This window comes from Gossypium arboreum, chromosome 9, assembly GCF_025698485.1.
Source record: "Gossypium arboreum isolate Shixiya-1 chromosome 9, ASM2569848v2, whole genome shotgun sequence".
Classification (NCBI taxonomy): Eukaryota; Viridiplantae; Streptophyta; class Magnoliopsida; order Malvales; family Malvaceae; genus Gossypium; species Gossypium arboreum.
This window is the reverse complement of record NC_069078.1, coordinates 86,240,026-86,266,718: the sequence shown is the minus strand read 5'-3', so window position 1 is coordinate 86,266,718 and position 26,693 is coordinate 86,240,026. Positions and strand designations below refer to the sequence as shown.

At 30.0% G+C, this 26,693-nt stretch overlaps 4 protein-coding genes and 1 long non-coding RNA gene across 6 annotated transcripts; 2 read left to right on the top strand and 3 right to left on the bottom strand.

Moving 5' to 3' along the window:
* The first annotated feature begins 891 nt into the window (after positions 1 to 891).
* Positions 892 to 2,403, top strand: LOC128280488 (E3 ubiquitin-protein ligase RHF1A-like). Its single transcript, XM_053018658.1, has 3 exons — positions 892 to 1,197; positions 2,119 to 2,165; positions 2,307 to 2,403. The coding sequence occupies exons 1-3, from the start codon at positions 1,009 to 1,011 to the stop codon at positions 2,401 to 2,403; spliced, it is 333 nt and encodes a 110-aa protein (XP_052874618.1). The 5' UTR covers positions 892 to 1,008.
* Positions 2,404 to 3,439: 1,036 nt separating this feature from the next.
* LOC108454590 (E3 ubiquitin-protein ligase RHF1A) lies at positions 3,440 to 7,485 on the top strand. Its single transcript, XM_017753095.2, has 8 exons — positions 3,440 to 3,902; positions 4,822 to 4,868; positions 5,010 to 5,072; positions 5,205 to 5,313; positions 5,416 to 5,762; positions 6,080 to 6,175; positions 6,247 to 6,595; positions 7,166 to 7,485. Exons 1-8 carry the CDS (start codon positions 3,714 to 3,716, stop codon positions 7,175 to 7,177), a joined length of 1,212 nt encoding a protein of 403 aa, XP_017608584.1. The 5' UTR covers positions 3,440 to 3,713; the 3' UTR covers positions 7,178 to 7,485.
* Positions 7,486 to 8,202: 717 nt separating this feature from the next.
* LOC108454051 (NEDD8-activating enzyme E1 catalytic subunit) lies at positions 8,203 to 12,218 on the bottom strand. 2 transcript variants are annotated; one of them, XM_053018799.1, is made up of 9 exons: positions 11,893 to 12,218; positions 11,606 to 11,769; positions 10,938 to 11,140; positions 9,925 to 10,157; positions 9,770 to 9,832; positions 9,625 to 9,681; positions 9,230 to 9,351; positions 8,763 to 8,880; positions 8,203 to 8,658 (listed from the first exon to the last, which is right to left on the bottom strand). In XM_053018799.1, exons 1-9 carry the CDS (start codon positions 11,989 to 11,991, stop codon positions 8,368 to 8,370), a joined length of 1,350 nt encoding a protein of 449 aa, XP_052874759.1. In that variant the 5' UTR covers positions 11,992 to 12,218; the 3' UTR covers positions 8,203 to 8,367. The 2 variants fall into 2 exon arrangements, with proteins under 2 accessions (XP_052874759.1, XP_052874760.1); XM_053018800.1 differs by having other exon boundaries at positions 8,203 to 8,655; positions 11,893 to 12,217.
* Positions 12,219 to 13,132: 914 nt separating this feature from the next.
* Positions 13,133 to 14,155, bottom strand: LOC128280868 (uncharacterized). Its single transcript, XR_008271060.1, has 2 exons — positions 14,049 to 14,155; positions 13,133 to 13,811 (listed from the first exon to the last, which is right to left on the bottom strand). It is a non-coding gene; the product is annotated as an uncharacterized LOC128280868 (long non-coding RNA).
* Positions 14,156 to 15,274: 1,119 nt separating this feature from the next.
* LOC108455016 (probable aquaporin NIP7-1) lies at positions 15,275 to 17,258 on the bottom strand. The gene is made up of 5 exons (XM_017753642.2): positions 16,914 to 17,258; positions 16,605 to 16,826; positions 16,322 to 16,516; positions 15,918 to 15,979; positions 15,275 to 15,728 (listed from the first exon to the last, which is right to left on the bottom strand). Exons 1-5 carry the CDS (start codon positions 17,103 to 17,105, stop codon positions 15,506 to 15,508), a joined length of 894 nt encoding a protein of 297 aa, XP_017609131.2. The 5' UTR covers positions 17,106 to 17,258; the 3' UTR covers positions 15,275 to 15,505.
* Between the last annotated feature and the right edge of the window lie 9,435 nt (positions 17,259 to 26,693).

Genomic DNA, 26,693 nt, shown 5'->3' with positions numbered 1-26,693 from the left:
TCAAAATATTTAAATATCAGCATTAAATTTATGAAATAGAATAAAACATGTCAAAATATAATTAAATATATAGGTAAAAGCTCCCTTCTCTCCCTTTCAATTTTAATATTGATTAAACTTATTTTTTATAAAAATAATAATAATAAATTTAACACTCAAAATTTACCTATTTTATCTATTTATATATATTTGAAGCTAAAATTTTATATACTCTTTTAAAAAAAATTATATTGAATATTTTTATACATTTTTCAGGTAATGTTAATTAATACTAAATTAAAAAATATATAAAAAATAAAAGCTTAATTTATTAATCAATTAAAATTATTTGGAATTGACGAAAATATTAATTATTATGATTAATTATTTATTTTAATAGAAATTAAATTACTTTTTAAAAAATTAATTTACTCAATATATTTTAACCAAATATATCATTTAATGAAAAAATGGCTATTTACATTTACAAATCTTAATAACCAAGCCGTATTTACTCTATTTTCCTTCTAAGAGTTTCAATTAAAATTTAACTTTAAATCTAAAAAATTCAAATAATAATTAGGATAAAATTTCTGAGGAATTCTAATGCTAATTAGAATTAAAATTCTATATTATTTAGACTTCCTTTAAGTAAAAATACTTATTTTAAATAGATATTTATCTCTTGTTTTCTCACTACTTTTACTACGTTATTGCTTTTTATAATTTTATAATAAATCACAATTAAATTATTGATTTGATTTTTTTTTGAGATAATAAATTATTTATTGATTCCATCAAAAGCAAACCGTCTGAATCGGATTATCTTTTTCCCTCGCCTGGGTTTTCTGCCTTTTGCCTCTTTTTCAGCTCTTTTATTTTTTTATTCTCATAATTATTTGTTTAAAAGATATTCTTTCCGTATTTTTTACTTTCTTTTCAAACCCGAACGCTGCTTTTTTATTAGGGTTGCTTTCTTCTTCACAACTCCTAATCTCTTCTTTGCTCTGCTAAACACGTTTGCTTTCAATGGCTGATTTCAATTCCTCTCCTTCACCTTCTGCTGCTACTGCTTGTTCTTTGTTCGAGAAGCCGATTGCGTTAACGGCAGCTTCATGTTCGTCGCCGGCGTCTTCTATCGGAGGAGTACTTGACGACGGTGTCGAAGACGGCTGCTGTATATGTCTCGAGCCTTTCACTGTACAAGACCCTACCACTGTATGAATCATTACTCTTTTCTCCTCTTTTAATGCCTTTGAAAAAAATTTGATTCAGCTGTTCCTTGAACTTTGTTTTTTTTTTTTTTTTAGTGATGATCGAGTAGGTAGATCACAGTTTAGGTTGACTTTAGTTCTTTGTGTCACTGTTTAATTGGCATTGGAATTAGTGCATAGTGATAAAATCTTTTGTTGTAGTTAAAACACAATCTGGTTAAAAAACAGAATGATCAACATAAATTGACCATATAAGTAGAGAATTTTGTGAAACGTTATGATTTATGGCGTGCGTTTAACATTGCGATTGTTAATTGATTATTTTACTATATGATTTTTGTGATCAGTTTATTACTCTCTAAGTTTTAAGATAAATAGTGATGGCTGATCGCTTACTTATTTACTGTTGGATTCAATTTATTATTAGCTCAATGAGCTTTGAAGTCTACTCTTAATTTTGCGCTAGTCCCGAGGCTTCGTATATAATTTTAGCAATCTGTTTAGTGCTGTTGAAGGACATTCGTCTTATGAACATGATATTTTGACGGCTTGATGCTTGGATTCTTTATGTGTTTTCTCACTTCGGTAGATAATATGCCTGAAAACACACATAGAATATAGATAAATTTAACTGATTCAGTTCTGATTGACTGGATTTCAGTAATTTTTTATAACATTATTTAATCACTCCTATTTTTAAGGAGGAATGCTTTTCTATTAATTCTACTATTGTAAATATAAATGCCAACAAGGTACTAGTATTGCTACTTGCTTTCATAATGTATTCCCTGCTGTTGCATTATGTTGAGTTTTACTCATTTCTTGTTATAGACCTATATTATATGCCTTCTATCTTTTTCTTTTGCAGCCTCTAGTTGGTTGTTTGAAGGGTCAAGCTTCTGAACTCTTTTTTTTCTTGTTTTAGGTTACTAGTTGCAGACACGAATATCACCTTCAGTGCATTCTTGAATGGTGGGCATCTTTCTAACTTATAACTTATACTTTTTCCTAGGGAACAGAGTTTCTTACATAGTTTTTCTTTGGGATGCAATGAGGTTATAGTTATGAGTTCTTTAATGATATCAGTCCTAATTGAACTTGTTTTTCCACTAGGTCTCAAAGAAGCAAAGAGTGTCCAATATGTTGGCAGTCATTTGTCCTGAAAGATCCTGCCAGGTGTATAACATGTTTATTTCCTCCTCTTCTCTGATTCTGTTCATACATGCATCCTTTTTAGTCTGATGCTGATAAGCAGAAACCATCCTTAACTCAATTGTATGAACATTATCGCCAATGAAGGAGGATGTGGGTTCGAATGTGCTAAAATGTATTATCCTTCTATTTATGGATTGAGAATAAGTTATAATTAGTTCTAGACTTTATATTAAAAAGAACAAATATGATCAAAACCTATAATAAAATTATTAAAAAACTAACCTACTCTATTTTTACTTTGAGAATTTCAATTATTCATTGCAAATCTCTCTCTATATTTAATTGATAACAAATCAAAATATTTAAATATCAGCATTAAATTTATGAAATAGAATAAAAACATGTCAAAATATAATTAAATATATAGGTAAAAAGCTCCCTTCTCTCCTTTCAATTTTAATATTGATTAAACTTATTTTTTATAAAAATAATAATAATAAATTTAACACTCAAAATTTACCTATTTTATCTATTTATATATATTTGAAGCTAAAATTTTATATACTCTTTTTAAAAAAATTATATTGAATATTTTTATACATTTTCAGGTAATGTTAATTAATACTAAATTAAAAAATATATAAAAAATAAAAGCTTAATTTATTAATCAATTAAAATTATTTGGAATTGACGAAAATATTAATTATTATGATTAATTATTTATTTTAATAGAAATTAAATTACTTTTTAAAAAATTAATTTACTCAATATATTTTAACCAAATATATCATTTAATGAAAAAATGGCTATTTACATTTACAAATCTTAATAACCAAGCCGTATTTACTCTATTTTCCTTCTAAGAGTTTCAATTAAAATTTAACTTTAAATCTAAAAAATTCAAATAATAATTAGGATAAAATTTCTGAGGAATTCTAATGCTAATTAGAATTAAAATTCTATATTATTTAGACTTCCTTTAAGTAAAAATACTTATTTTAAATAGATATTTATCTCTTGTTTTCTCACTACTTTTACTACGTTATTGCTTTTTATAATTTTATAATAAATCACAATTAAATTATTGATTTGATTTTTTTTTTTGAGATAATAAATTATTTATTGATTCCATCAAAAGCAAACCGTCTGAATCGGATTATCTTTTTCCCTCGCCTGGGTTTTCTGCCTTTTGCCTCTTTTTCAGCTCTTTTATTTTTTTTATTCTCATAATTATTTGTTTAAAAGATATTCTTTCCGTATTTTTTTACTTTCTTTTCAAACCCGAACGCTGCTTTTTTATTAGGGTTGCTTTCTTCTTCACAACTCCTAATCTCTTCTTTGCTCTGCTAAACACGTTTGCTTTCAATGGCTGATTTCAATTCCTCTCCTTCACCTTCTGCTGCTACTGCTTGTTCTTTGTTCGAGAAGCCGATTGCGTTAACGGCAGCTTCATGTTCGTCGCCGGCGTCTTCTATCGGAGGAGTACTTGACGACGGTGTCGAAGACGGCTGCTGTATATGTCTCGAGCCTTTCACTGTACAAGACCCTACCACTGTATGAATCATTACTCTTTTCTCCTCTTTTAATGCCTTTGAAAAAAATTTGATTCAGCTGTTCCTTGAACTTTGTTTTTTTTTTTTTTTTAGTGATGATCGAGTAGGTAGATCACAGTTTAGGTTGACTTTAGTTCTTTGTGTCACTGTTTAATTGGCATTGGAATTAGTGCATAGTGATAAAATCTTTTGTTGTAGTTAAAACACAATCTGGTTAAAAAACAGAATGATCAACATAAATTGACCATATAAGTAGAGAATTTTGTGAAACGTTATGATTTATGGCGTGCGTTTAACATTGCGATTGTTAATTGATTATTTTACTATATGATTTTTGTGATCAGTTTATTACTCTCTAAGTTTTAAGATAAATAGTGATGGCTGATCGCTTACTTATTTACTGTTGGATTCAATTTATTATTAGCTCAATGAGCTTTGAAGTCTACTCTTAATTTTGCGCTAGTCCCGAGGCTTCGTATATAATTTTAGCAATCTGTTTAGTGCTGTTGAAGGACATTCGTCTTATGAACATGATATTTTGACGGCTTGATGCTTGGATTCTTTATGTGTTTTCTCACTTCGGTAGATAATATGCCTGAAAACACACATAGAATATAGATAAATTTAACTGATTCAGTTCTGATTGACTGGATTTCAGTAATTTTTTATAACATTATTTAATCACTCCTATTTTTAAGGAGGAATGCTTTTCTATTAATTCTACTATTGTAAATATAAATGCCAACAAGGTACTAGTATTGCTACTTGCTTTCATAATGTATTCCCTGCTGTTGCATTATGTTGAGTTTTACTCATTTCTTGTTATAGACCTATATTATATGCCTTCTATCTTTTCTTTTGCAGCCTCTAGTTGGTTGTTTGAAGGGTCAAGCTTCTGAACTCTTTTTTTCTTGTTTTAGGTTACTAGTTGCAGACACGAATATCACCTTCAGTGCATTCTTGAATGGTGGGCATCTTTCTAACTTATAACTTATACTTTTTCCTAGGGAACAGAGTTTCTTACATAGTTTTTCTTTGGGATGCAATGAGGTTATAGTTATGAGTTCTTTAATGATATCAGTCCTAATTGAACTTGTTTTTCCACTAGGTCTCAAAGAAGCAAAGAGTGTCCAATATGTTGGCAGTCATTTGTCCTGAAAGATCCTGCCAGGTGTATAACATGTTTATTTCCCTCCCTCTTCTCTGATTCTGTTCATACATGCATCCTTTTTAGTCTGATGCTGATAAGCAGAAACCATCCAGCTAATCAGTGAGTTTGGTTATATATCATTCACCTTTGCAGCCAAGACCTTCTAGATGCTGTCAGAATTGAAAGGCACTGCAGGTCAAGGAACACATCTGCTGTGGCCACAGATTTGCATAATTTCCATGACAGTATTGGTGTTGAGGAGGTGATTTATTTGGTTCTTTTGAAGTTTCTTGTCTGTATTTACGCTTAGTATTCTGCTCAATCGGGATTTTTTTTTACTAATGTAATGTGCTTGTGGTCACAGGATACATTTCATTCAGATGATTCAGACTTTGATGAACGCATTTTGCAGCATCTAGCACTTGCTGCGAGCAGAGCTCGTTATATTCGTAGAAGGGAAAGACAAAGATCTTCTGGACTTGGCCCTTCTCGACTTCTTTTTTCTACCTCTCCTGAAAACATGCCAGGCACACTGCACATATATCCAAATTCACCAGATGAATGCCAAAACTTGAGTCATGGGTTACCCCAGTGTGATTCACTGGCTTCAGGCATACCATCAGTTAATATTAGCCCTCTGTCACCTGTCACCCCGTCTGTTAATATGGTCTCTAGTTCTACTGCAAGTGGAGATAAAGCTGTTAAACCAAGGTTCTTATTTACATAACTGCCCTAACTTGTTAGAAACTTGCTTTTTGTAACATCTTCTATTGGAAGATCATCCTTAAAATTTGCTTCCATCAAAGAATGTGTCTAGTGTATATTTTGCATTCACTAGAGATCTTCTGACATGGCTTTAGATGTTGCCTATCAAAATTTTATTACAACTATAATAGTACTCGTATGGTATACTTTTCTGCACCTATAAATTGTGTTTCTCTGAAGTTTTCTGTTTTTATCGGTAATTGTTATTATTGTAGTACTTTTTATGTAATGGTTGACATCTTGAATTATTCTGATTTTTTCAGTCAGCCACAACTGGATACTCCACATCGAACAAGCTCATCTGAAACAGTCTCTTTCTCAGAGTCTATAAAATCTAAATGGTCCACTGCTTCAGCCAGGTATTTATGTTTCCGTTCAGGATTTTTAGACTGATCTACTTCTTGCTTAAGGCATGGATGTATTGCAACAGATACAAGGAAACAATTTCTAAAGGTACCAAAGGTCTCAAAGAGAAGCTTCTTGCTCGTAATAACTCTGTTAAGGAGCTCAGCAAGGGAGTGCAGCGTGAGATGACTGCTGGGGTTGCAAAAATGATTGAGCGCCTAGATATTTCATCAAAAAGATCTGGAGCCTCTGTACCTGCTTCTGGTGGCACAGGCAGTACCTCAAATATTTTATTTAAGGGAAAGGGTGTGCAAGATAATGTTATTGCTCAGAATCTTACTAACAACGTAGAATTTGTACGTGGTTTAAATCCAGAGGCCCCATCTTATCCTTCTCGTATCATGCCTGACAAACTAGAAGCTTCTCACCCGCAGGTATCTTGAACTTTTCTCTGAATGAAAATTATATCAACTCATTGCTTCTAATAGTTAATAATCTGATCTAGCACCAAAAACATAACCTTCCGATATTCCTTTAGAAACATTGGAGAATTCTTTAACTTGTCGAAGAACAGTAGCTTTTGGAAGCTGTTACATGTATTAAATATGCCCATAGTTTAAAAAAAAAACAAAAACAGGAGGGGGATTAGACCCGTCAATAGTTTGGGGCAAATTGTTTTGCCTAAATTGATCCCTTTTAAATAGTATAATTTGTTCTTAGATCTATCAAAATAATCTCTTGAAAATTTATAATAGTATGCTATGCCCAATGCCTACCTTGTTTTGTAATGGGCGTTATTTATTGTTTTAATCCATTCTTGAACTCGATATTTTTGTCCAAACCTTTTTGAAAATGGAATGGCATGGACAGATGGTCTAGTCCTTGTATAGGTCTAAGGTTGATGGGACTGTATGAATTGATGATATATATATGCAAAATGAATCATGGAAATGGATTTGAGATTATGCGAAGTACTTATAATCATGATATTGTTGTGTTTTCAGAGGGATCACTGATGCATATGGCATAAGCATCCGCCGATTGGTGGTGACAGCTTAACATTTTCACAATGGGAAGGGTTCAATGCAAGTGATGTTCGGTTGCGTGTTGTCTCTGCGTCCTGCATTGCTTATTTCTTTATTTGTGCCAAAGAAGTTGCAATTTGGATGGCATGCCATATAAATATAACCCTCCTTTTGTTTCCTCACAATATTTCATGTTGTCATAAACAACTCTGTAGGAAAAGCGTTTTATTTTGTGTTGTTTGCATTTTGATTTATTTTACATTCAATACAAGCTTGACATTCAGCCTTTTTTATTTGAATTGGAAAATTGTTGTTACTTTTCTGTCTCTTATCTTGGGGGTAAGGAATATGGTATATATTGCATTCCTATCTTTGTTTTTTGCTTTTAAAGAAGGAATCATTTCCAGGCAGCAGTCCCTAAAAGAATAATCGGGGAGCCATTATCCATTAAAGTCTAACTATCGTACAAACAATCTTTTGACCTAATGAGACATAAAAAAGGGAAGTATCTTAATTGTGAGCATAGAAAGTAGAGATTATAGACTATTTTGTTCCGAAAGTATTCCTGGTAAAATTATCATAAAAATTTTTGTATTCAAAGTCTAATTACATTTTGCCTCTATTTGAAAAAAAATAAAGTAATCATTTTATTAAAAATTTATCTTTTTTATTGTTAAAATTTATTCTTATGCCTCAATATGAGGCAAACGTGATCTAATTATTTCGTTAATTATATCAATTTGTAACAATATAAATGAAATTTCTAACAACTAAAAAAATTAACTTACTCTTTGATCTAACACAGAAATTGATTCACTTAATTTTTTAGTAAAAAAGATAAAATATAATCTTACTTTTAATATACCCGATTTATGCTATTTCTCATGACCCACCAATTTAGCTCCTCTTACAGTCCGCTAATTAAATTATTCATTTCAAAATTATGTACGTCCATTTCTAACTTCATAATAGTAGTAGTAATCATCATCATCAGAGAAGAGGGAGGCAAATTGAAATTAGATGAAGACTTGAACCTTCAAGTTATACCATTGAAAGCAATTGGCATCTTAAAGTTCAAAATGTAATAGTAACTGGATCTCAACATATATTCTTCCATAAATACTGCAGAGATGATTGAAAATTTTGTCTAACAGTATCAGTATGATTTTATATTGCGAGGATCATGCACCACCAGCCATATCCATATCTGTAACCCCATCTATTCCTTTGAAAACAACTCGTAATTTTCTTAAACCAGACGACTTTTTGTCATCCTTGTTAATCGTACCAGTTGCATGGAGGACGTCTTTGGGGGTTTTATCCATGAGATCATATAGGGGTAACTCCAGATTTGATCGGGTCATCTCTTCCAAAACAGGAGGAGCCTGCATGTATAGATTCTTTCCGTGATATGTGATCGAGGCCTTTGTCATCAGCACCTTAGGATCCTCCTCTAGCATATCAATGAACTGCTTCCATAAAAAAAGGGGGGGGGGGAGGAGGGACATGAATGAAAGTCACATACTAAAATTTTTACCAAAGCAATCAGCTTCATTAATTTCAAAAAGCTAAAAACCTTTTTTAGGGTAACTGCAGTATCCAGCTCGATGAGGACACCCGGACCACAGACGAGACAGTCCTTGTCCTTCACAAATTCGGTCACTTTTGTATGAAGACCTTCAACACCATTATACCTACACAAAGCAGTTTTGACAGTGGATATCATTTATCTAAAATCCAGACAAGATATTAAAACAATAATTTTTCATCCAACTGCAAGTATCGAGCTTGCTTATGAATTTCATTTGTATAATGTGAGGTGACGATTAATTTATCACAATAGAAAATCAACTCTTTTTTTTTTTGCATGGTGTCAGGGAGACTATCCTCCCTCCCTAAAGTAGCCAAGACTGTGCAATAGACGGAAAATAACTAATGAAATAAACATTTCTGAATGGGAATATACGTCAAAGTCTTCAAATGTTGCCACCACATACAAGTTGCAATAATATAATCACCAAAGTGTGAGAGAATTATACGTACGTAAGATAGTTTGATAGAGTTTTACTGCATCCTGATGCAATCTTCAAGGTTTCCAAAGTACATGCAGCAGATATAATTGCATTGGTGGAAGCAATGGCTGGTATGATGTTTTTTACAACACCCTGTGAGTAATAAAGAGAAGACACTCAAAATTGTAACGATTTATCCTTTAACAGATTAAAATTAAAACTTTAAATCTGGCATGAGAATGCCATTTGCTTTATAAATAGTTGAGGAGTAAGAGATCTCGAAAAGTAGCAAAGAAAAAAACGTAAGAAACCAAATTGATACATTGGACAACTTAAAATATAAGCAATTTTCTTCAGGAATAGTTAATAACACCAGAAGTAGCAGTACAGAGATCAAGAATATGTAAATCACAAATCCCAGAATACCTGAGTAAGAGAATAAGTAACTCCTGGAATGCCGAAAAGTTCAGCTCTCTTGACAGCCTGAGATAAATAGATGTATTAGTGAATGAATCAAAAAAGTAAAATCAATTTGAAGGGAAACTATGCTAAAAGGATACATATAATCAACCTCATCGTAGACCCACTTCATATGATCTGGATTATCTGGATCAAAAGCCTGTCCACTGTGAACCTGTAAGGTTGGGAGAACAGAACTGTCATGAAACATCAGATTCAACTGATATGTCATCTATTTAATAAAGCAGAAACAAGATGAATTATTACCTCATCCCATTTAATTAAGTGAGCATATTCAATACAATGAGCTGCATTTCTAGGGGTTTCTGCTAAGGTACATAGAGGAAACTTCACTTGAGGCGGAAATAGCCAGATTGTACACTCAAAGCATGGCGTAACCCCTGGCACAATCACCCTAGCATGGCCCTTGAAACCTTCAGTCCCACCATCTACCATAGGCTTCATTGTTTCTTCACGTGGATTGTCATCAGAATCATACTCTTAAATAACAGAAAAACAAATAGGCACATTAAAGGATTAGCCGAGTTCAACAGAGACAGTCATTATGACAAATAAATGTCCAGTACATTAAAGGAAAGAGATGTAGATGATAAAAAAGATATCTATTTAGCATTCATGATACAAAAAAAGAAAAATAGGTCATACCAGACACCTGCTTCTAATCATCTTAGAACTCCAAATTATCAAACTCACTCCTCCTTCGACAACAGGTATTAACGGATTAAAAAATCAAGAGACTCAAACATGTTGAGACACGCCATAGTTCTGTGGCCTCATGCTTCTCACATCTCATCATGTAAGCATAGGGAGCATATGCCTTATGGCTAAGTATGATATATTACCCGTATGTACTATCATTATTACATGATGAAGAACCTAGACAACAGCTTCTTGTCATCTTTTTACAACAGATTATCAAATTCACGTATACAACACCCAGTATTAAGCGATTAAAAATATCTCAAACAACTCAACCATGTTGAGAAACATGCTGCCGTACTTAGCTCTCATGCTTTTCACATCTCATCATACAAGCATAGGGAGCATATGTCATAAGGTTATGTATAAGCTATTATCCTTTCATGCTACCATTGCACCGTGATGATGAACTTATTTGCTATCCATAAATTTAAGATATATTCCAAGAATTCTAAAATGCAGAAATTATGATTTTAAAATGACATAGGCCAAATATAGTAGCTATAAAAAGCAAATTTCAAGTGGATAGAGTCAGCTTGTAATAGGTTAAAAGCACACACCAAGGAAACTACAAGCCACAGCATTAATATAGCTCCGAGCCTCAATGGAATCAAGACCGAGGGCAATGATATTGAAGTCGTTATAAAATTCAATGTCTTTATCCTCAATTCGGCAAAAATGGGGCACAATGTTCACGCCACTAACTCTTTCCATAACACGCTTTGCTGCAACCTCAGCCTTTGGCTTACCAACATCTTCCAGCCTACAAGTATTAACACCCAAAATTACACAAACTTCAAGTTTTGCAGTTCCAAATACAGATTAAATAGCAGACACAAAGTAGACACCCAAACTGCAGAGCCACCAAACAAATGACAGAGGTCGTAAAGCAACTATAAAGATGGCAAAAACTAGCTGCTATGAATATAAATAACCAATTACATCTCTAATCATTTCAAAATAGAATCATGCATCTTTTTGTGCTCAGTTTTTATTTTGATAAATGTAAAAACATCACCAGAATATTGCTATGAGATAATAAAAAATCCTCTCCTACCCTAAGATTGAACCAAAGACTTCCGAGCTTAAATATATTTAGAAAAACCAAAATTATAACAACAAGAACTAGTTATTCTCCGGTTGTAGTTAGACAATCAATCTAATAACAACAAAAGATTTCACCATGGCAGTAAATTCAATCAACAATTAAACACCAAAGCAAAAAAACCTGAAGAGGAATTGACGGTTGAGATTGGTGACTTCAATCCGATCCATGTCGATGACCTCAAGATTTTTAAACCCCGAGAGAGCCAAATCCTTAAGCAGCTCACATCCCAATCCTCCAGCTCCCACCACCAAAACTCTCGCATATTCTTGTAAATCATCCCGTAACTGAAAATACCCAAAACCCTCGAAAATGAAAACTTAAAAGAAAAACACCCAAAAATTTAAAGATTGCAAATAAGCCGTTCGTAAAAATGGCACAGAGAGAAAAAGAGAAAGAAAGAATGATACCTGAACGCCAGGGTCGAAGGTTGGGCCAACGAGGTTTCCCGGTCGGAGGAGCAGCTTATCGAGGTCTCTTGATTTACTGGGTGGAGCTGCATCCGCCATATTTTAGGTTCTTGGGGAAGGGATGGTATCTGTTTTGTGACAAATAGGGAACAGGGAAAATAAATGAAATGAAAAAAAGATGGCCTTTTTGTTATGTTAGCTTGGTTTCTACTCGACTCTGATCATCAGATGGCGTTTGGTTCTAACGCGTCTTCACTGTTCTGTCACCCCTACAAAACATTTTCTGTAAGTTGATTTTCTTTTGGGTTAATATAACATTTGGTACCTGCTTTTGCCTTTAATGTTTATTTGGTACCTGAGGTTTTTTTTGTCCCAATATGGTACATGAGTTTGGATTTAACCTTTAATTTAGTACCATACTAAAAAGGCATCATTTGACACAATGAATATTTGATACATGTACTCTAGTAAAAAAAATTATAGGTACTTAATTGAAAAAAGCAAACTAGTTAGGCACCGTACCTAATTAAACATTAGAATAAAATTTAAATACTAAAAATATATTAACCCTTTTATTTTCCTAATTAAAGTTGCAAAGCTGCCCGTGCTTATCACCTATGAAAATGAAATTATTCGAATTATGAAATTGGCAAATATTTTTAACATTAAAAATCAAATAATTCTTTTATATTCAAGAAATACAAATATTATAATTCCAAATTGGTTAACTAAAACTTCTTTTATTTGTCACCTATTTTTCTTTAAAATTTTCCAGCTGTGTACAGTATAATTATATTATTCAAGTTTAGAGTTTTATCACCCTAACTGTAAGTTAAATTTGGAGCCTCGTAAGTTGTCCCTCTTTCCACTGTAGTTCGCCATTAATACAAATTAAAATATATTCTAAGTTCTGGTTAAAAATGACCCTTGAACCTTAAACAAATAGTAACAGTATTAGCAATGTATCAGTTGTTACTTGTTACCCAAACATCACCTGGCTCCAAAATTTATGCTGTGATTGACAAGTTGATGAAAATGAGTAGCCATAAGGTTCATGTGTGGAATGGGATCTCACCCTCACAAGTCTTTCCTACTTGGTTTGAGATGATTTAAAAACCGGACCGGACTGGACCGACTTGTACTTACGAGGAACATCATTTGCATATACAAAAACTGTTACTTTTTCATTTTCAAGGCACACCAGAAGTGCCATAATAAGTTCCGACATCAACAAAGAGCGTAAGTCTTAAACATGAGCAGTATTATCTACACAAAGCACAACATAAATGGTAACTTACAGAATTTTAATTAAACATGAAATCATTTGAATGAATCCAATGGAAGAAAGGATATTTATTCATCTAAATACTGTACAAGCACAGGAGGAGAGACGTCGAAAGTCCCTCGATCAATATCTCAAACCAGTAACTAAAGAAAACCCTTCAAAAATCCTCAGGACCATATATCATCTGTATTAGAAAATCCTTATGTTCCTCCACCGGGAAACCGGAGAACGCTCTTACCCTCGAGGGATCTTCAACAAGGAAGCTATAAACACTAAAGAGTAAGTGTTTCTCAACTCCTAAGTTCACCAATTCATCGAGAATTTCCCTTCACGAATAAACATGTGCCTGCACTCTCTCCATAACAGCATTTCCCTAGCGGATCGACTCGGCAACATCTCTAATTGCATCGCTAATTTTCTTAAGCTATCTCTCCAACATATAATTAGCATTTCTCTTCTTGCCTTTGAGAAACTTCCCAGGCACATCACCAATATGTCGTTTAGTGCAGTACACATGGTAGACATAGATAGAATACACTACATAACAATTCTCCTATCCCAATTCTCCATCCATTGTTCTTCATCATTCTCTTCACAATTTGTTTCTCTTTTATTCATCTATTAAAGCAACTAACTTAAAAAAATAATAAGATGTAAGACAATCACCTGCCAGACCCAGATTCATATATAGCACATAAAAACTTGATCAAAGCTCAAAATCAAAATTTTCATTAGAAATAAAGTGTTTTTATTAATCAATAAAACAAATCGAACCAAACCCAGTTATTTACCCAAAAAAATAAAGAAGAAGCATTGACCAATTTCACCAATGTCTCGAGATTAAGTTAAAAAAAACACAGAGAAAAAATACCTGAGTTTTATGAGTACTGAGTTGGGGTTATTTGTAAAGTCTTTAACTGAGCTAACAGCGTCAGAGTTGGCTCCTTTGTCCAGTTTTCCTTTTCCCTCTATTCGTTTGCTAAATCCGTTAAAATTCTCTTAATTTACAGATACCTAAAACGACGCCGTTGAGGTTTTTTACTAAAAAAAGGCGCAATGAGAAATTAAGTCCTTACATTTACATTATTTGTCAATTTGACTCTTATTCTTTATTTAAGTTAAATTTGACCTTCAATCTTTTAAAAAAATTGAATTTGATTATTAACCTTTTCAAAAGAATTAAATTATTATTATTTAATTGAATTACTAGCTAAAATGTTAAATTATTAAACATGAAAGCTCTCATAGCAAACTACGTGTATTTTATGTTAATTTTTAAAATTATTTTTGAAGTTACATATAAGACAATGTCATGGAAACATGACATACATGTGGACTGTCATAAAGATTGTCACGCTAATATTATTAAAAGAATAATATTTTAGTTAACATATCCGTTAAAAAATAATTTTACTTTTGAAAGATTAATGATCAAATTTTATTCAAAAATTAAAATATAAAAATAATATAATATAAATATTAAGGACTAAATTTATCATTATACTTACGGCTGAGTAGAGTTCTAGAATAATTAAATACGTGACATTTGTTATAATCTTATTGGCTATGAATTTTCCATTAATATACTGTAAAATTTTAAAAGATATAATTTCCATACTTCAACAAGACCACTAATATATTTGGAAATAATTTCCAACCATTTAATTAATTTTTATATAGATAATGTTTAATATATATGGTTATTTTTATTCTTTTAAGGTTTTAAGTGATTTAGAATTTCCTTAAATTCTGATTAATTAAAGATATATAATACTAATTAATGGATACATGCACAAATAAAAAAATTAAACAAGTCAAAAGAATAATATATTAGATTTAAAATAAAATAGTTGAAAATTGGTGTTGAATTCAATTATATAAAAATTTACGGTATTAAAATGTTGTATTTAAATAGTATATATTGTATAAAATTTTATATAGTATTTAGAAAACATTATTTCATATCATTCACTAAATAGTATAACTTTTAAAAATAAATTTAATATATATAATCAATCCGTATATCGCATGGATAATAAACTAATTTAAGTACTAATTCAATTATCAACTTGTAATTAATAATTATAATTGAAAGAATTTAAAACTGAATTTATATATCTAGCATATATTAAAGTAATAAATAAATGATAACAATGCAAATATAATAACATGTACGTTTGTAAAAAAAAAAAAAAAAAAATCTATTGAGAAGCTCAATCATTCTCATAAGTGCCATGGTTCAATCCTGCTCTATATGGCCCTCCTTTTTACCCACCAAACAAAACCCATGAGATTTGTATTGCTTATAACTCAACAGCCTTTCATCACTTAGCTCCTCCCAAATGCCAAGGAATGGCTGAGCATATCACTGTCGGGAGAGGAGGTGGCAAGACACGGTTGGCCTTGGAGACGCAGGAATTTATACATCAGGGCTCCTAATACTGCTCCTAATACTGGGGCTGTTAGATATAACCATATGTTGTCGAAATTTCTTGACACAATTGCTGGTCCTAAGGACCTTGCTGGATTCAGTGATCCTCCTGAAACAGGCCTGCTTTAGAAAAAAAACAAAACAAAAACAAAAGGAAGATCCATTATATAAATGTTGAAGGTTTCGGATTTAAATTTTTTTAATGAGAAAATAAAATTAAAAGAATCTGTTTTTATTTAAAGATTCAATCTGACTCGACTCTTAATTTATTTAAGATTCAATATAGAAAAATGATTAATAAATATGTACCCTGAAATTAGGACCGCAAGCCGAATGGCCATTCCAATAACCAACCCGGACAGTTGACCAACCTGCAAAACTCCAGGGTCATGGATCCATTTTGTATTTATCTTTTTGCTCAAAATATGCTACTTATCATTGAAATTGTTAATATTTTCACTCAAAATTTATCATAAGTAAATTATTATGAATTTAGTAAGCATACTTGATAATGAGTAGGTTTTAATGAAAAATACTAATAAGATCAACAATAGGATGAACTAAATCTCAAATTTTATCAGCATATATTTGACTTTTTTTTTGTCTTTTGTTTCACGTACTATGACTAACATTTTCTTTTTCGGATTAATGTTGGGCTATGATAGTATAAATGCAAAGAATGAGATAATTAGCTGATATGGAGGTTCACCTACAGTTTGTGATTGTTGAGTCACTGCTGCAACAACAAATACGACGATGAAAGTGGCAAGGAGCTCCACCATGAAGGCTGATTGAGAGCCTTGGCTTGGCTGTGTTTCCATAACATCTGAATTTATGCCATAAACGAATTCTCCCATTAATGTTGCCAATACAGAACCCAGAATTTGAGCCAATATGTAAAGTGGTACCTATTAACACACACAAGAAGAAATTTCATGTTTAGTACCTAAATCAATGAAATATTAATTAAAAGAACAAAAGGGATTGTTAAATCACCCTGGACCAAGGAAAATAACCAAAAGCTGCAATGGCTATAGTGACTGCAGGGTTAACATGTGCACCAGATATGGATCCTATAGAGAAAATAAGTACCACAATTGTTAACCCTGCCGTAAGTGCATACTCCAACAACGCATCTCCACCTGTTAGCTTAGTGCTTGCTATGATCCCACTTATGCAAAACATCAAAATAAATGTCCCCAACATCTCAGCTATAATCTGCAATAACATATGTTCCAACCATTGTGTAAATAGCCCTCGGAATACGAAAAGAAAAAAAAGAGCTGAAGCGAAACCGGTTCTTACCGCGCGAGCAGGGTTGAGATCTTTGCCTTGTAAGAAGCAATGGAAAGAAGGGTTTTGGATCAAAATATCACCATTTGCTGACATAGAACTAGAACCCATCTCGTGATCATCTCTAGATTCATTGTTGTTGGAAACATTAGGCAAATGGTTGTCTTTGAAAAAATGTTTCATTTTCAAGACCAAAGGTTTCATGACAAAAGAGTTGATCTGAAAGACAAATCAGTGTCATATTGTTGTCTTATATATATATAAATAACTATATACTATATAAAAGCCTAAACCCAAGGTGTAAAGAACATGTATAGTAGAAAAAGGTGAATTAAGAAATCATTCTTGACAATAAGTAGAGGGTCATTGAAATAGCAAGGGGGAGTTTTAAATATGGTTGAGTTGTTTGTTGTTCACGCAGTTTCAGCTGCTAAAGTGGGATGGTGAAAGTTTGAGAAGGGATTAAGGCAATTGTGAAGTCCCAACACATTTCTTGTGCTACTTATTAATGGCTGATTGGAGGAGACCAATTTGTTTGTACTTCTTAACTGTTTTCACTTCATAATATTAACCAAGCTTTAAAAAAATATTAAATTATTTTACTTTTTTATTTAAAATTTTAATTTTGTGGTTGATATTAATATTTTATGTCAAAATTTGTCATCGATACGCTCATATAATCCTACCAATTTTGGAAGCAAATTATTATGAATTCAGTAAGTATAATAGGAATAAATCTTAAAACTATATATGATTTTTGGTCTAATGTACAATGTTATACATAAATTACGATTTTGTTTATTTTTATACATAAAGTTTAGATATAATTCAAACTTCACAAGTTACTAAAATAATTACTGATATACCACCATTGTATGCGTTTACATATTGCATACAAATTTTAGGCGAGCCTTGAATTTGGACAGATAACCCAACTCATGAAGAGGTCTACTTTAAATGTATATAGTTGAATTACAATCAAAATTTCATATATATATATATATATATATATAAAAACTATAATCAAAATTTATTATGTATAGATAAATTTTCAAAATATCAATATTATATCGATTAAAACGTTTTGAAAGTTAATTAAAATTCAAAAATCTGTATAATTTCAGTAAATATTTATCATTAATTTCTTTTTGATAAGCTAAAGGACTAAAGGAATAATTGTGGTAATTAATTTAATCAAGTGAATTAGTTAAAGCCACGTTTAATCACTTCAAATGTCATGGTGATATGCACGTAAGGAATAGATCAGCATGTTTGATAAGCATTTTGTGATCTTAAAAAATATATTCATTTTATGTTAAAATGTTTTTTTTTCAAAATATTCACTTTACCGACTTCAAAACTGAATTTGGTGTTTCCTCTTAATTTTTAATTAATATTATTTTGTTTTTCTTTTTAATATAATTTTAATAGAGGATATTTTTATTTCCAAAACCACATTTAATTTATATTATAAATATTAATTATTTATAGATAAAAATGTGTTTTATGCTTAATTATAAGTAAATAAATTGTAGATTATTATCTCATATTTCGCCATTATAGAAAACATTACTGAATCGAGTTCAGGATGATGTCATTTGTCTTAGGGATAGATCTCAAAATTATATATTAATTTTGTTTTAATATGTAATTGTATACATGAATTTTAATTTGGTACAATTATACATGTGAAATTTTGATTGTGGTTCAAATATATACAGACAATTTTAATTTTGATCAAATCATACAAGTTTTAAAAATAAATACATTAATTTATTTTTATATTGAATAAATATAATTTAATTATGTATGTAGTATATAAACATCAAATGATGTTATATTAATAATTGTATTAATAATTTATGAAAAATTGATCAAATAAAATTTTATTTTTAAAATTGCATAAAATCAAAAGTCGCGTATAGTTTTCAGTTAATGTCTTATTTGAGTAACGATTTGAGGCATTGGAAATAAAAATATCCTCTATTAAAATTATAACTAATTTTTGCCCCCACCCATCAATTAATATGAGACTGAATATAGCTAAGGGCCCATATATATAAAGCAAGCCCAGGATAGGATCCTTTGAGTTCTTTTAGCCTCACTGTAATTTCTAGATCCTTTAAACCCAAATTGGAATAAAATGGAATGCCCTAATGGATCCCTAGTATATGGAAAGAATAATGGGTTCTTTTGTGACATAATATTGTTATGATGAATTTAGACTTTTAAATTTTGACTTAGGCTTTTAAGTTATTCAACTGTTGAAAATTCAAGTTTAAATATATATTTTTAACAATTTTATTATAGGTTCTGATAATATTTATATATTTTTTACTCTTCCCTTTTATCGAGTTTAAATCGTGTTGACATCCATCCTTATCCTAAATATTATATAAAAATTATTTTATTAAATAATAGATATATTTTAGTTGGTTAAGGCTAAAAAATTGAAATCCATAGATTTCAACCAACTCTAAGTGAATTTCTTGTAAGAGAAAATATTTTTCATTGTCACTGGAGTTTTTATAAACTATACAAGTAAAGTTAGGAATTGTGAGTATTCTATAGAGTATATAGTAAAATATTTAAAAAAAGACACATCTCAATTTTTTAAGTTTGTTTATAGAATAAAAAATATATTATCGATGTATCAAATATTAACCCTTTAGTATACCCTAAAACAAATGGTATCAACCCCAACCCACTTGCGGAGTTTTTTACTTCATTGATAGTGTATAAGATAATTGCTCTTAGTATATAGTGTGTGTTTTTTTATTCTACAAGTAACTATAAAAATTTGAGATGTGTCTTTTTTAAAATATTTATTTTTTAATATTTTACTATACCATTATATAGAACACTTGTCAACCCCTGATTCTTCTTAAAACTCTAAAACTCCACTAATAATATATCAAATATTATTTTCTTTTAATATCTCCTAAAAATAATTGGAATATTCTTAACTCCACCAACAATCGTACACCAAATAATTTTCCAAAATTAAAACCAAAGTCTTTTATTTAATCTCAAGATAAATCAAATATGGACATTCAATTCAATTGAATAGAAGTGATTTTATTATATTAATCTATAATGGGATGTTCAACCTTTCATTCAACTTTTAACTACACAAGTCGGATTAGAAAAATATAATTTAAGAACATATGGTAAAATCTTAATCACATTTATAAAATTAAAAGTTTACAGTGACAAAATAATTATCCTTAGTAATTATATATTTTTACTTCATTATTTTTCCTTTATGCAATTCAAAAAATTAAACAACATAAACATTTTCAATATTTACATTATAACATAGTATATTGTTATATAAATTAAAAAATATATATATAAAAAAATATGTATATTATAAACTTAAAAGCGGATAGATATGAACAGAACTCGAGCGGTAAGTATTGATGTTTGAGTCCAACACATATTTTAAATAATCTTTTTGTTCGAACTCAATTTTTTAATATAACATATTTATCCAAACCCTTCTAAAATTCAAATAGGCTCTCGGACTTAAACAAGTAATACTACCTATAAGCATGTATAGACATAACAGGTTAGGTTATATCTCTATCCTCCCTATTCCACCAATTATCAGGAAAAAACAAAAACAAATACAAAGCGATAAGAATGACAACGATGGACTACTTAGAAACTATGATCACATATCAATCTTAGCAATGAATAGTAAAGGAGGGGGCATTGATAAATAAACGATGAAAAAATAGAAACAAATTAAAAGGGAGAGACCATATAGGGCATAGTAAGGAATTAATTTTTTTTTTGACAAATCTAAGTGAAAAGAGAGGTGTAGGCCCCCAAAAGGATCGCCATTTGACAGCCTACCGGAATTATGAAACAATATTGATGTAGGATTAATTTAATCAAATGTATGCATATTATTATTAATTAATTAATGTGTTTTTTTATGTCTGTTTTATGATTTATGAATATTAATTTTTTTGAAATTTATGACTATTTTTTCATAATGTCAATTTTTTGGGTTAATTAGAATTTTTTTTTTGTGTGTGTGTATATCACTCTATGCAATGCTTATTAATATTGATGATGTTTTTAGATAGGGGTACTTAATTTCTTTTGGCCTATGTATTGAGCCGGATTCAACTTTATTGCGTGTGAAATTTTATATGGAAGCCGTTGTTGTGTTGCAAAGCCTCGAATGTTAAATCGTCTTTTAGCTATCAATACAAACTATCGGTTTCTGCATGAATATATTTGGATGGTGTATTTATATATTTTAACGTAACGCGAAATTCCACTTAATAGTGTCTACTACCCAGTGTCATGTGAGGTTGACCCCTACTTTAGGTGGCTTGAAATGACCATGCCTGTCTCACCTGTGTCGCTACACTTGACCCCTCCCTCCTCTATGCCAAAGATACGTAGTCCACTCCGCCCACACCCTCCCTTCATATCCAAATCCCAATCCAATGTCCTGTTTTGACACAATAAGACACACGCATAATTCTCCAGCACCTCAAAACAATGATGTAAATATCGAAAACATCATCAATAATTCCCCCCCTCCATGCCTTCCTCTTCTTGTTCCTCCTTAGATCTTAACACCCTAATAATATAATAATAATGCACTTTCATCATTGGATACTCATTACCAGTTGGGCTATTTTCAAATGGAACCAGATCCATCCTTTGTTCAACTTGTTGATGAAATGACTTGTATTCGTGATGTTCGAGCTGAGTTTTTATTTTATTTTATCGATTTGGTATACCATTTTCTTTGATATGTATAATTTTGGGTTTAGATTGTTATGTATTGGGGTTTTTATGGCTTCATTTATTTCAAAAAATTAAAATTTTGAACTTGTCAATCAGACTATCAAAAGGATGGCATATTTTGATGTTGTTTATGTTGTGAATTAAGTACAAATTGGATACCCATCTTTTGCTTCTGCTTGTTCTTTTTGCTGTGGCATGCATCAATTAAAGGTAAAGGAAGGGAATTATCCCTTAGATCACAGTGTAAACATAAAAAGGGTTAATTTCACTTAACTCCCTTAAACTATTGTTCAAATTTTTAATCGGTACCTAAATTCAAAAAAGTTCTAATTAAAATTTGAAGGTATCTATGTTGTATAATTAGCTTATTCCATTGTTTTACCTTTCAGTTTAAGCATTAAATTCCTGTTCAAATCCGGCATAAAATATTTTTAAAGCACGTATGTATCTATTATACCAACATATTTAATGTTTTGAATAATATTTAACATCCAAGCAATGTTTAAAAGAAGAAAAAAAAAACTTGTAAAAGCGAAGGATGTAAAATGGGAAATAAAAAAAATAGGGATAATGTAATTTTTTACTCATGAATTTAGTAAGTAGGTTCACATTAGTTCATGAATTTAACAATTAGGTTCACATTGGCCCCTATTGAATTGAACAATAATTAAAAATTAAATATAAAAACGATTTTACTTCGCATTTTAGATTTTTACGAATTTTTAATTATTGTTGGTCCGACGGTAGAATCGGTCAAACTGGTTAAATCGATAATTGGTGGTCTAACCTATTCAACTATGAATTCAATTATTAAAACACTAAATATAACAATATGAGATCGTACCACATTATCATTTAATTTTTATTTTATTTTTCAAGTGATAATGTAACATAATCTCAAAGTGCCACATCATTAAACTTTTAGATTTTTCAAATTCAGAAATCAAGATAGACCTAATTGTCAAAGTTAAAATGGAGCAAAAAAAAATATAAGTATAAAAGTGAACTTAATTATCAAGTTCAAGAGCTAACATGAACTTACCAAATTCACAGGCCAAAAATTATATTATTCTCTTTCCTTTTCACAGTTATTAATAGAATAAATTTAAATGAATAATGATTTTCAAGTTTAATGATTAAAATAGTAAAAAATTCAAAAGCTAATAAAAATCAAGTTCAGGGGCTTAAAATTATATTATCCCAAAAATAAATAAGATTGAAGTGAAAAGAGAAGTGGGGCAGAGAAAGAAGGGTTTGAGATGGAAAAAGACTGATGCGGCTGAGATCTTTCATCGCAATCAGAGGGTGTGTGGGGGAATGTGCCTTTCACGTGTTGAAGTTGTAGTAACAGTAGTGGGGTTTGACAAAAGGACAAGCCTAATCGTTTGCCCCTAAAAGACGACCAACTTTTTCACGCCAAACTAACTGCTACTACTGTGGCCTTTGCGCCTATATGCCCCTCTGCCTTTCTTCCTTTTTTTCTTTCCCCTTCCAAATCCAAAATCTCCACCACCACGACCATGTTAGATTTATATATAAATTTAATGATGGTTTTGTTTGTTTTATGTAATAAATATTCTGTCCTCGTAAAATGGGAAGCACTGCCCTGTTTCTTTGCTTTTTGGGTTCGTTTGCAGTGTGCAGTCTACTTTTCAAGGATTTGGATCCTTCCTCCTACCCACTTCACCCTTCCAATATTATGCAAGATTTTTCTCTCTATTCACTCCCAACCCCAAAAAAAGTCTAACCTATCATCTAAAGCCTAGCTTGCGTTGCCTGGGCTGCTTCTGGGGATTCACTCAGATAGGGCCGCTTCACTCCACCAAGGAATGTGAACCAATCACCGCTTTATTTAAAAAATTCAAGGCTTAATTAATAAATTAACCCTTAAATTATACTTTAGTTTCATATTGATTTTGAATCATATATAATAATTTAGGGTGTTCATCGCCTTGGTGTAACATGAGTTCGAATCGTCATATTTGTTGTTTAAATTTTATTTTATTATTATAATTTATCAATAAAATTTATATAAACCATCAAATTTAATTTAATTCTCTCTTAAAAATTATGACACCCAATCAAAAGGTATTATATGATTTTAAGAGTAAATTAGTAAAAATTAATAAACTAGTACAAAATCGATTCTTTAAATATTATTTTGATTAATAAAACTTCAAAAGCTAATTTTAAAATCTTGGTTCATTTAAAGCTTATTACAAGAAGAGGATTTATTATAGAGATTGATTAATTAATTATTATACTATTAATTAGATTAATTTAATTTCTTTAATAATAAAAGTATGAAATAAGTTAAAGTTCAAACTTTATTATAATTTAATCTTATTTAATAATAGAGTTTAAACTAATGCCAAGTACATGATAGGTGATTTCATCATTGTTCCAATTTTTATTGGATACAATTATTACTATTGTTAACTTATTATATACCAAAATATAATTATTAATCACTTATTATGTTTTTCTATAGTCTCTCTTGTCAGCAACTTTTGTTTAATATTAATTAATATTAATTTTATATTTAAATTTATAAAAAATCTAGCTCAATTAAATAATTTCTTTACATTTTTCTCATATTTTATCTTAAATTTAACAATTCTAAAAATAAAAAAATTCAAGTAACAAATGCGAATAATCAAAATAAAAATCTCTCCTATTTGAATAATTTAAATGTCAAATCAAAATAATCCCAAGTAATTTGATCATGATATAATCCAAATTTTAAAATGTTTAAATTACTTGTTATCCTCTGGATAAAACACTTTTATGACTTGAGTTTGTGCTTAAATTTTTTTTTCAATTTCAAGTGGGTTGGATTTGATTTATTTTATTATTTAAAAAAATTATATTAATATTTATATATTTTTATAATGAAATTTTTATTAATTTTAAGTTATGCTTGAACAAACTGACCTCAAGCTCAGAATTTCTAATACGGTCCTTGATCCATGAACACGTTTACTATACAAGGGGTTGCCATGAATTTAACCAATTAAGATAAAATATAAGAAAAAAGAACCGATGAAATCCAAAGCATTAGTGGGGTAAACGTAGATAGATGTATAGGGATGAGTGATTTGTATTGGCAGAGAGTTACATGGTATTATTAGGTAATAATATTCATTTGGGTTTGTGTTTTAAAAGAAAAAAAAAAAGGGGGGGCATGGCAGAGAGTAGGTGGGTGAGTGAAATTTTTTTTGTAAATAAAAAAAAAAAAGATTGATTTTGATGATGCCATGCATCTTATATATATAATATGTAAAAAGCTAAGTTGAATGCAAAATGTCAAACACTAGGGTTGCAGTTTTGGGAACTGGGGTTTGAAAGTTGCTCCTCGACCCCAGTGCTCTTTGCTTTGCTCTTCCTCTTCCTCTCTCTGTCCTTTACTTCCTAACCTTAATGTTCTTAACTTTACCTTTTTTATTATTTCTCTTATTTCTATTAATTTGATTTTGTATCTTTGTTGCCTAATGCAACGTGTGTTTCTATCCCTTACTATTCTCTGGATTTTAGATTCTTTTTCATCCCCCATTCCCTACCTAATATGAGTTGGATCGAATTTAAAAAATATAATTTTTTATTTTTTAATATGATATAAATTAATATTTATATTTTTAAATATTAAATATCAAATTTTATATTAAGTTTGATTGCCGTTGGATTAAATTCTATAAATGTAATTTTTCTTTCTGTGCTCTTTCTCTATAAATGTAATGTTATTATATAATAGTAAAGGGATGATTAAAATAAATAAAAACAGCGGTGTAGCCTATGGTAATATTTGCCATTTTCCAATAACATGGACAACTGTGTAAAGTTTCGTTGACTATTTGTAACTATTAATGGATTAGACAGGGTTAACTCCCCAAAATACTGAACCTGGGGAATGGATTTTATATAGAAAAGAGAAAAAAAACAAAGAAAATAAAACCCACTATTTAATTATTAAATAAATAAGACAATCTGTAGTGATGTTACTATTTTTGTTGTAGTAGCTACTGTTTTCTATAATACACTAGAATGTGTAGATTTCATTTATTTCTAAATATTACCGGCATTTATCTTCAGAAAAAAAAACAACTTTGATCCTTTGGATTTTATAGGGCTATTATTTTAAAAAAATCGAGGTAGTGTAAGTATGTTTTATTAAAAAATTAAAATTAAATCAGATTTATTAAAAGAAATAATTAGGGATACTATCTCATCTCGTATCTCTTTTAAATATTTAATGATATTTGAATAATTTTTTTTATTATTGATATAAATTTAATAGTTTTTAACTTGAAATTTAAATTTTGATTCTGAAACCTTAAATTAAAAACTTGAACAGAACCCTAAACCTTAAATCTTAAATCTTAAATTTAACATTTTGATTCAGGATTCATGGTTTAGGTTCAAGTAAAAAATATAAAAATTATGTATCAATGACATGACAAATTTTACTAAAATATCATCAAATAATTAGAAATAAACACAAAATATATTTCTCTTTGGATTCTATAATAATTTCTTTATAATTTTAATTATGATATTTTAATTTTATGATAATTCAAAATATATGTTTCTTCTAATTTTGTAAAATTAATATAATAAAAATATTGCTTAAAATTTGAGATGGATTAAAACAAAACTAATTTCATGAATATAATAAAAATTAGGATTAATGTATTCGAGAGAAATTAGATTTGGATATATAAACAAAAATCAGATCAATTAAAAAAAACATCCACCTCCCCGTTGTAGTTAGGGTCAAATATTTTATTAATTTTCAAATAATAAAAACTTGTTTTTATTTTATTTCGGTTCAAAACTTTTCTCTTACCATCAAATCTATAAACTAATTGGAGCATAAAGTAAACGAACAACAAATTGTAGATGTTTCATTTTCATGTATGATAATGATAGTAGTCTAATCTCTCTTTTTTTTTAATTAAACTAAAAAAAAGACACTTATTCCAAAATTATTAAATTAAATACTAAATAATAAGAGGAAAATAA

Bases quoted from the DNA above. Each gene is read 5' to 3' on its own strand.
- LOC128280488 (XM_053018658.1), top strand. From the start codon at position 1,009: ATGGCTGATTTCAATTCCTCTCCTTCACCTTCTGCTGCTACTGCTTGT. The intron at 1,198-2,118 runs GTATGAATCATT...TTCTTGTTTTAG, and splicing joins CTGTACAAGACCCTACCACT to GTTACTAGTTGCAGACACGA. The intron at 2,166-2,306 runs GTGGGCATCTTT...TTTTTCCACTAG, and splicing joins CTTCAGTGCATTCTTGAATG to GTCTCAAAGAAGCAAAGAGT.
- LOC108454590 (XM_017753095.2), top strand. From the start codon at position 3,714: ATGGCTGATTTCAATTCCTCTCCTTCACCTTCTGCTGCTACTGCTTGT. The intron at 4,869-5,009 runs GTGGGCATCTTT...TTTTTCCACTAG, and splicing joins CTTCAGTGCATTCTTGAATG to GTCTCAAAGAAGCAAAGAGT. The intron at 5,314-5,415 runs GTGATTTATTTG...TTGTGGTCACAG, and splicing joins ACAGTATTGGTGTTGAGGAG to GATACATTTCATTCAGATGA.
- LOC108454051 (XM_053018799.1), bottom strand. From the start codon at position 11,991: ATGGCGGATGCAGCTCCACCCAGTAAATCAAGAGACCTCGATAAGCTG. The intron at 8,881-9,229 runs GTACGTATAATT...TGCTTTGTGTAG, and splicing joins ACTCTATCAAACTATCTTAC to GTATAATGGTGTTGAAGGTC. The intron at 8,659-8,762 runs GTTTTTAGCTTT...TTTTTATGGAAG, and splicing joins CTGCAGTTACCCTAAAAAAG to CAGTTCATTGATATGCTAGA.
- LOC108455016 (XM_017753642.2), bottom strand. From the start codon at position 17,105: ATGAAACCTTTGGTCTTGAAAATGAAACATTTTTTCAAAGACAACCAT. The intron at 15,980-16,321 runs GTAGGTGAACCT...GGAGTTTTGCAG, and splicing joins TGACTCAACAATCACAAACT to GTTGGTCAACTGTCCGGGTT. The intron at 15,729-15,917 runs GTACATATTTAT...TTTCTAAAGCAG, and splicing joins CTTGCGGTCCTAATTTCAGG to GCCTGTTTCAGGAGGATCAC.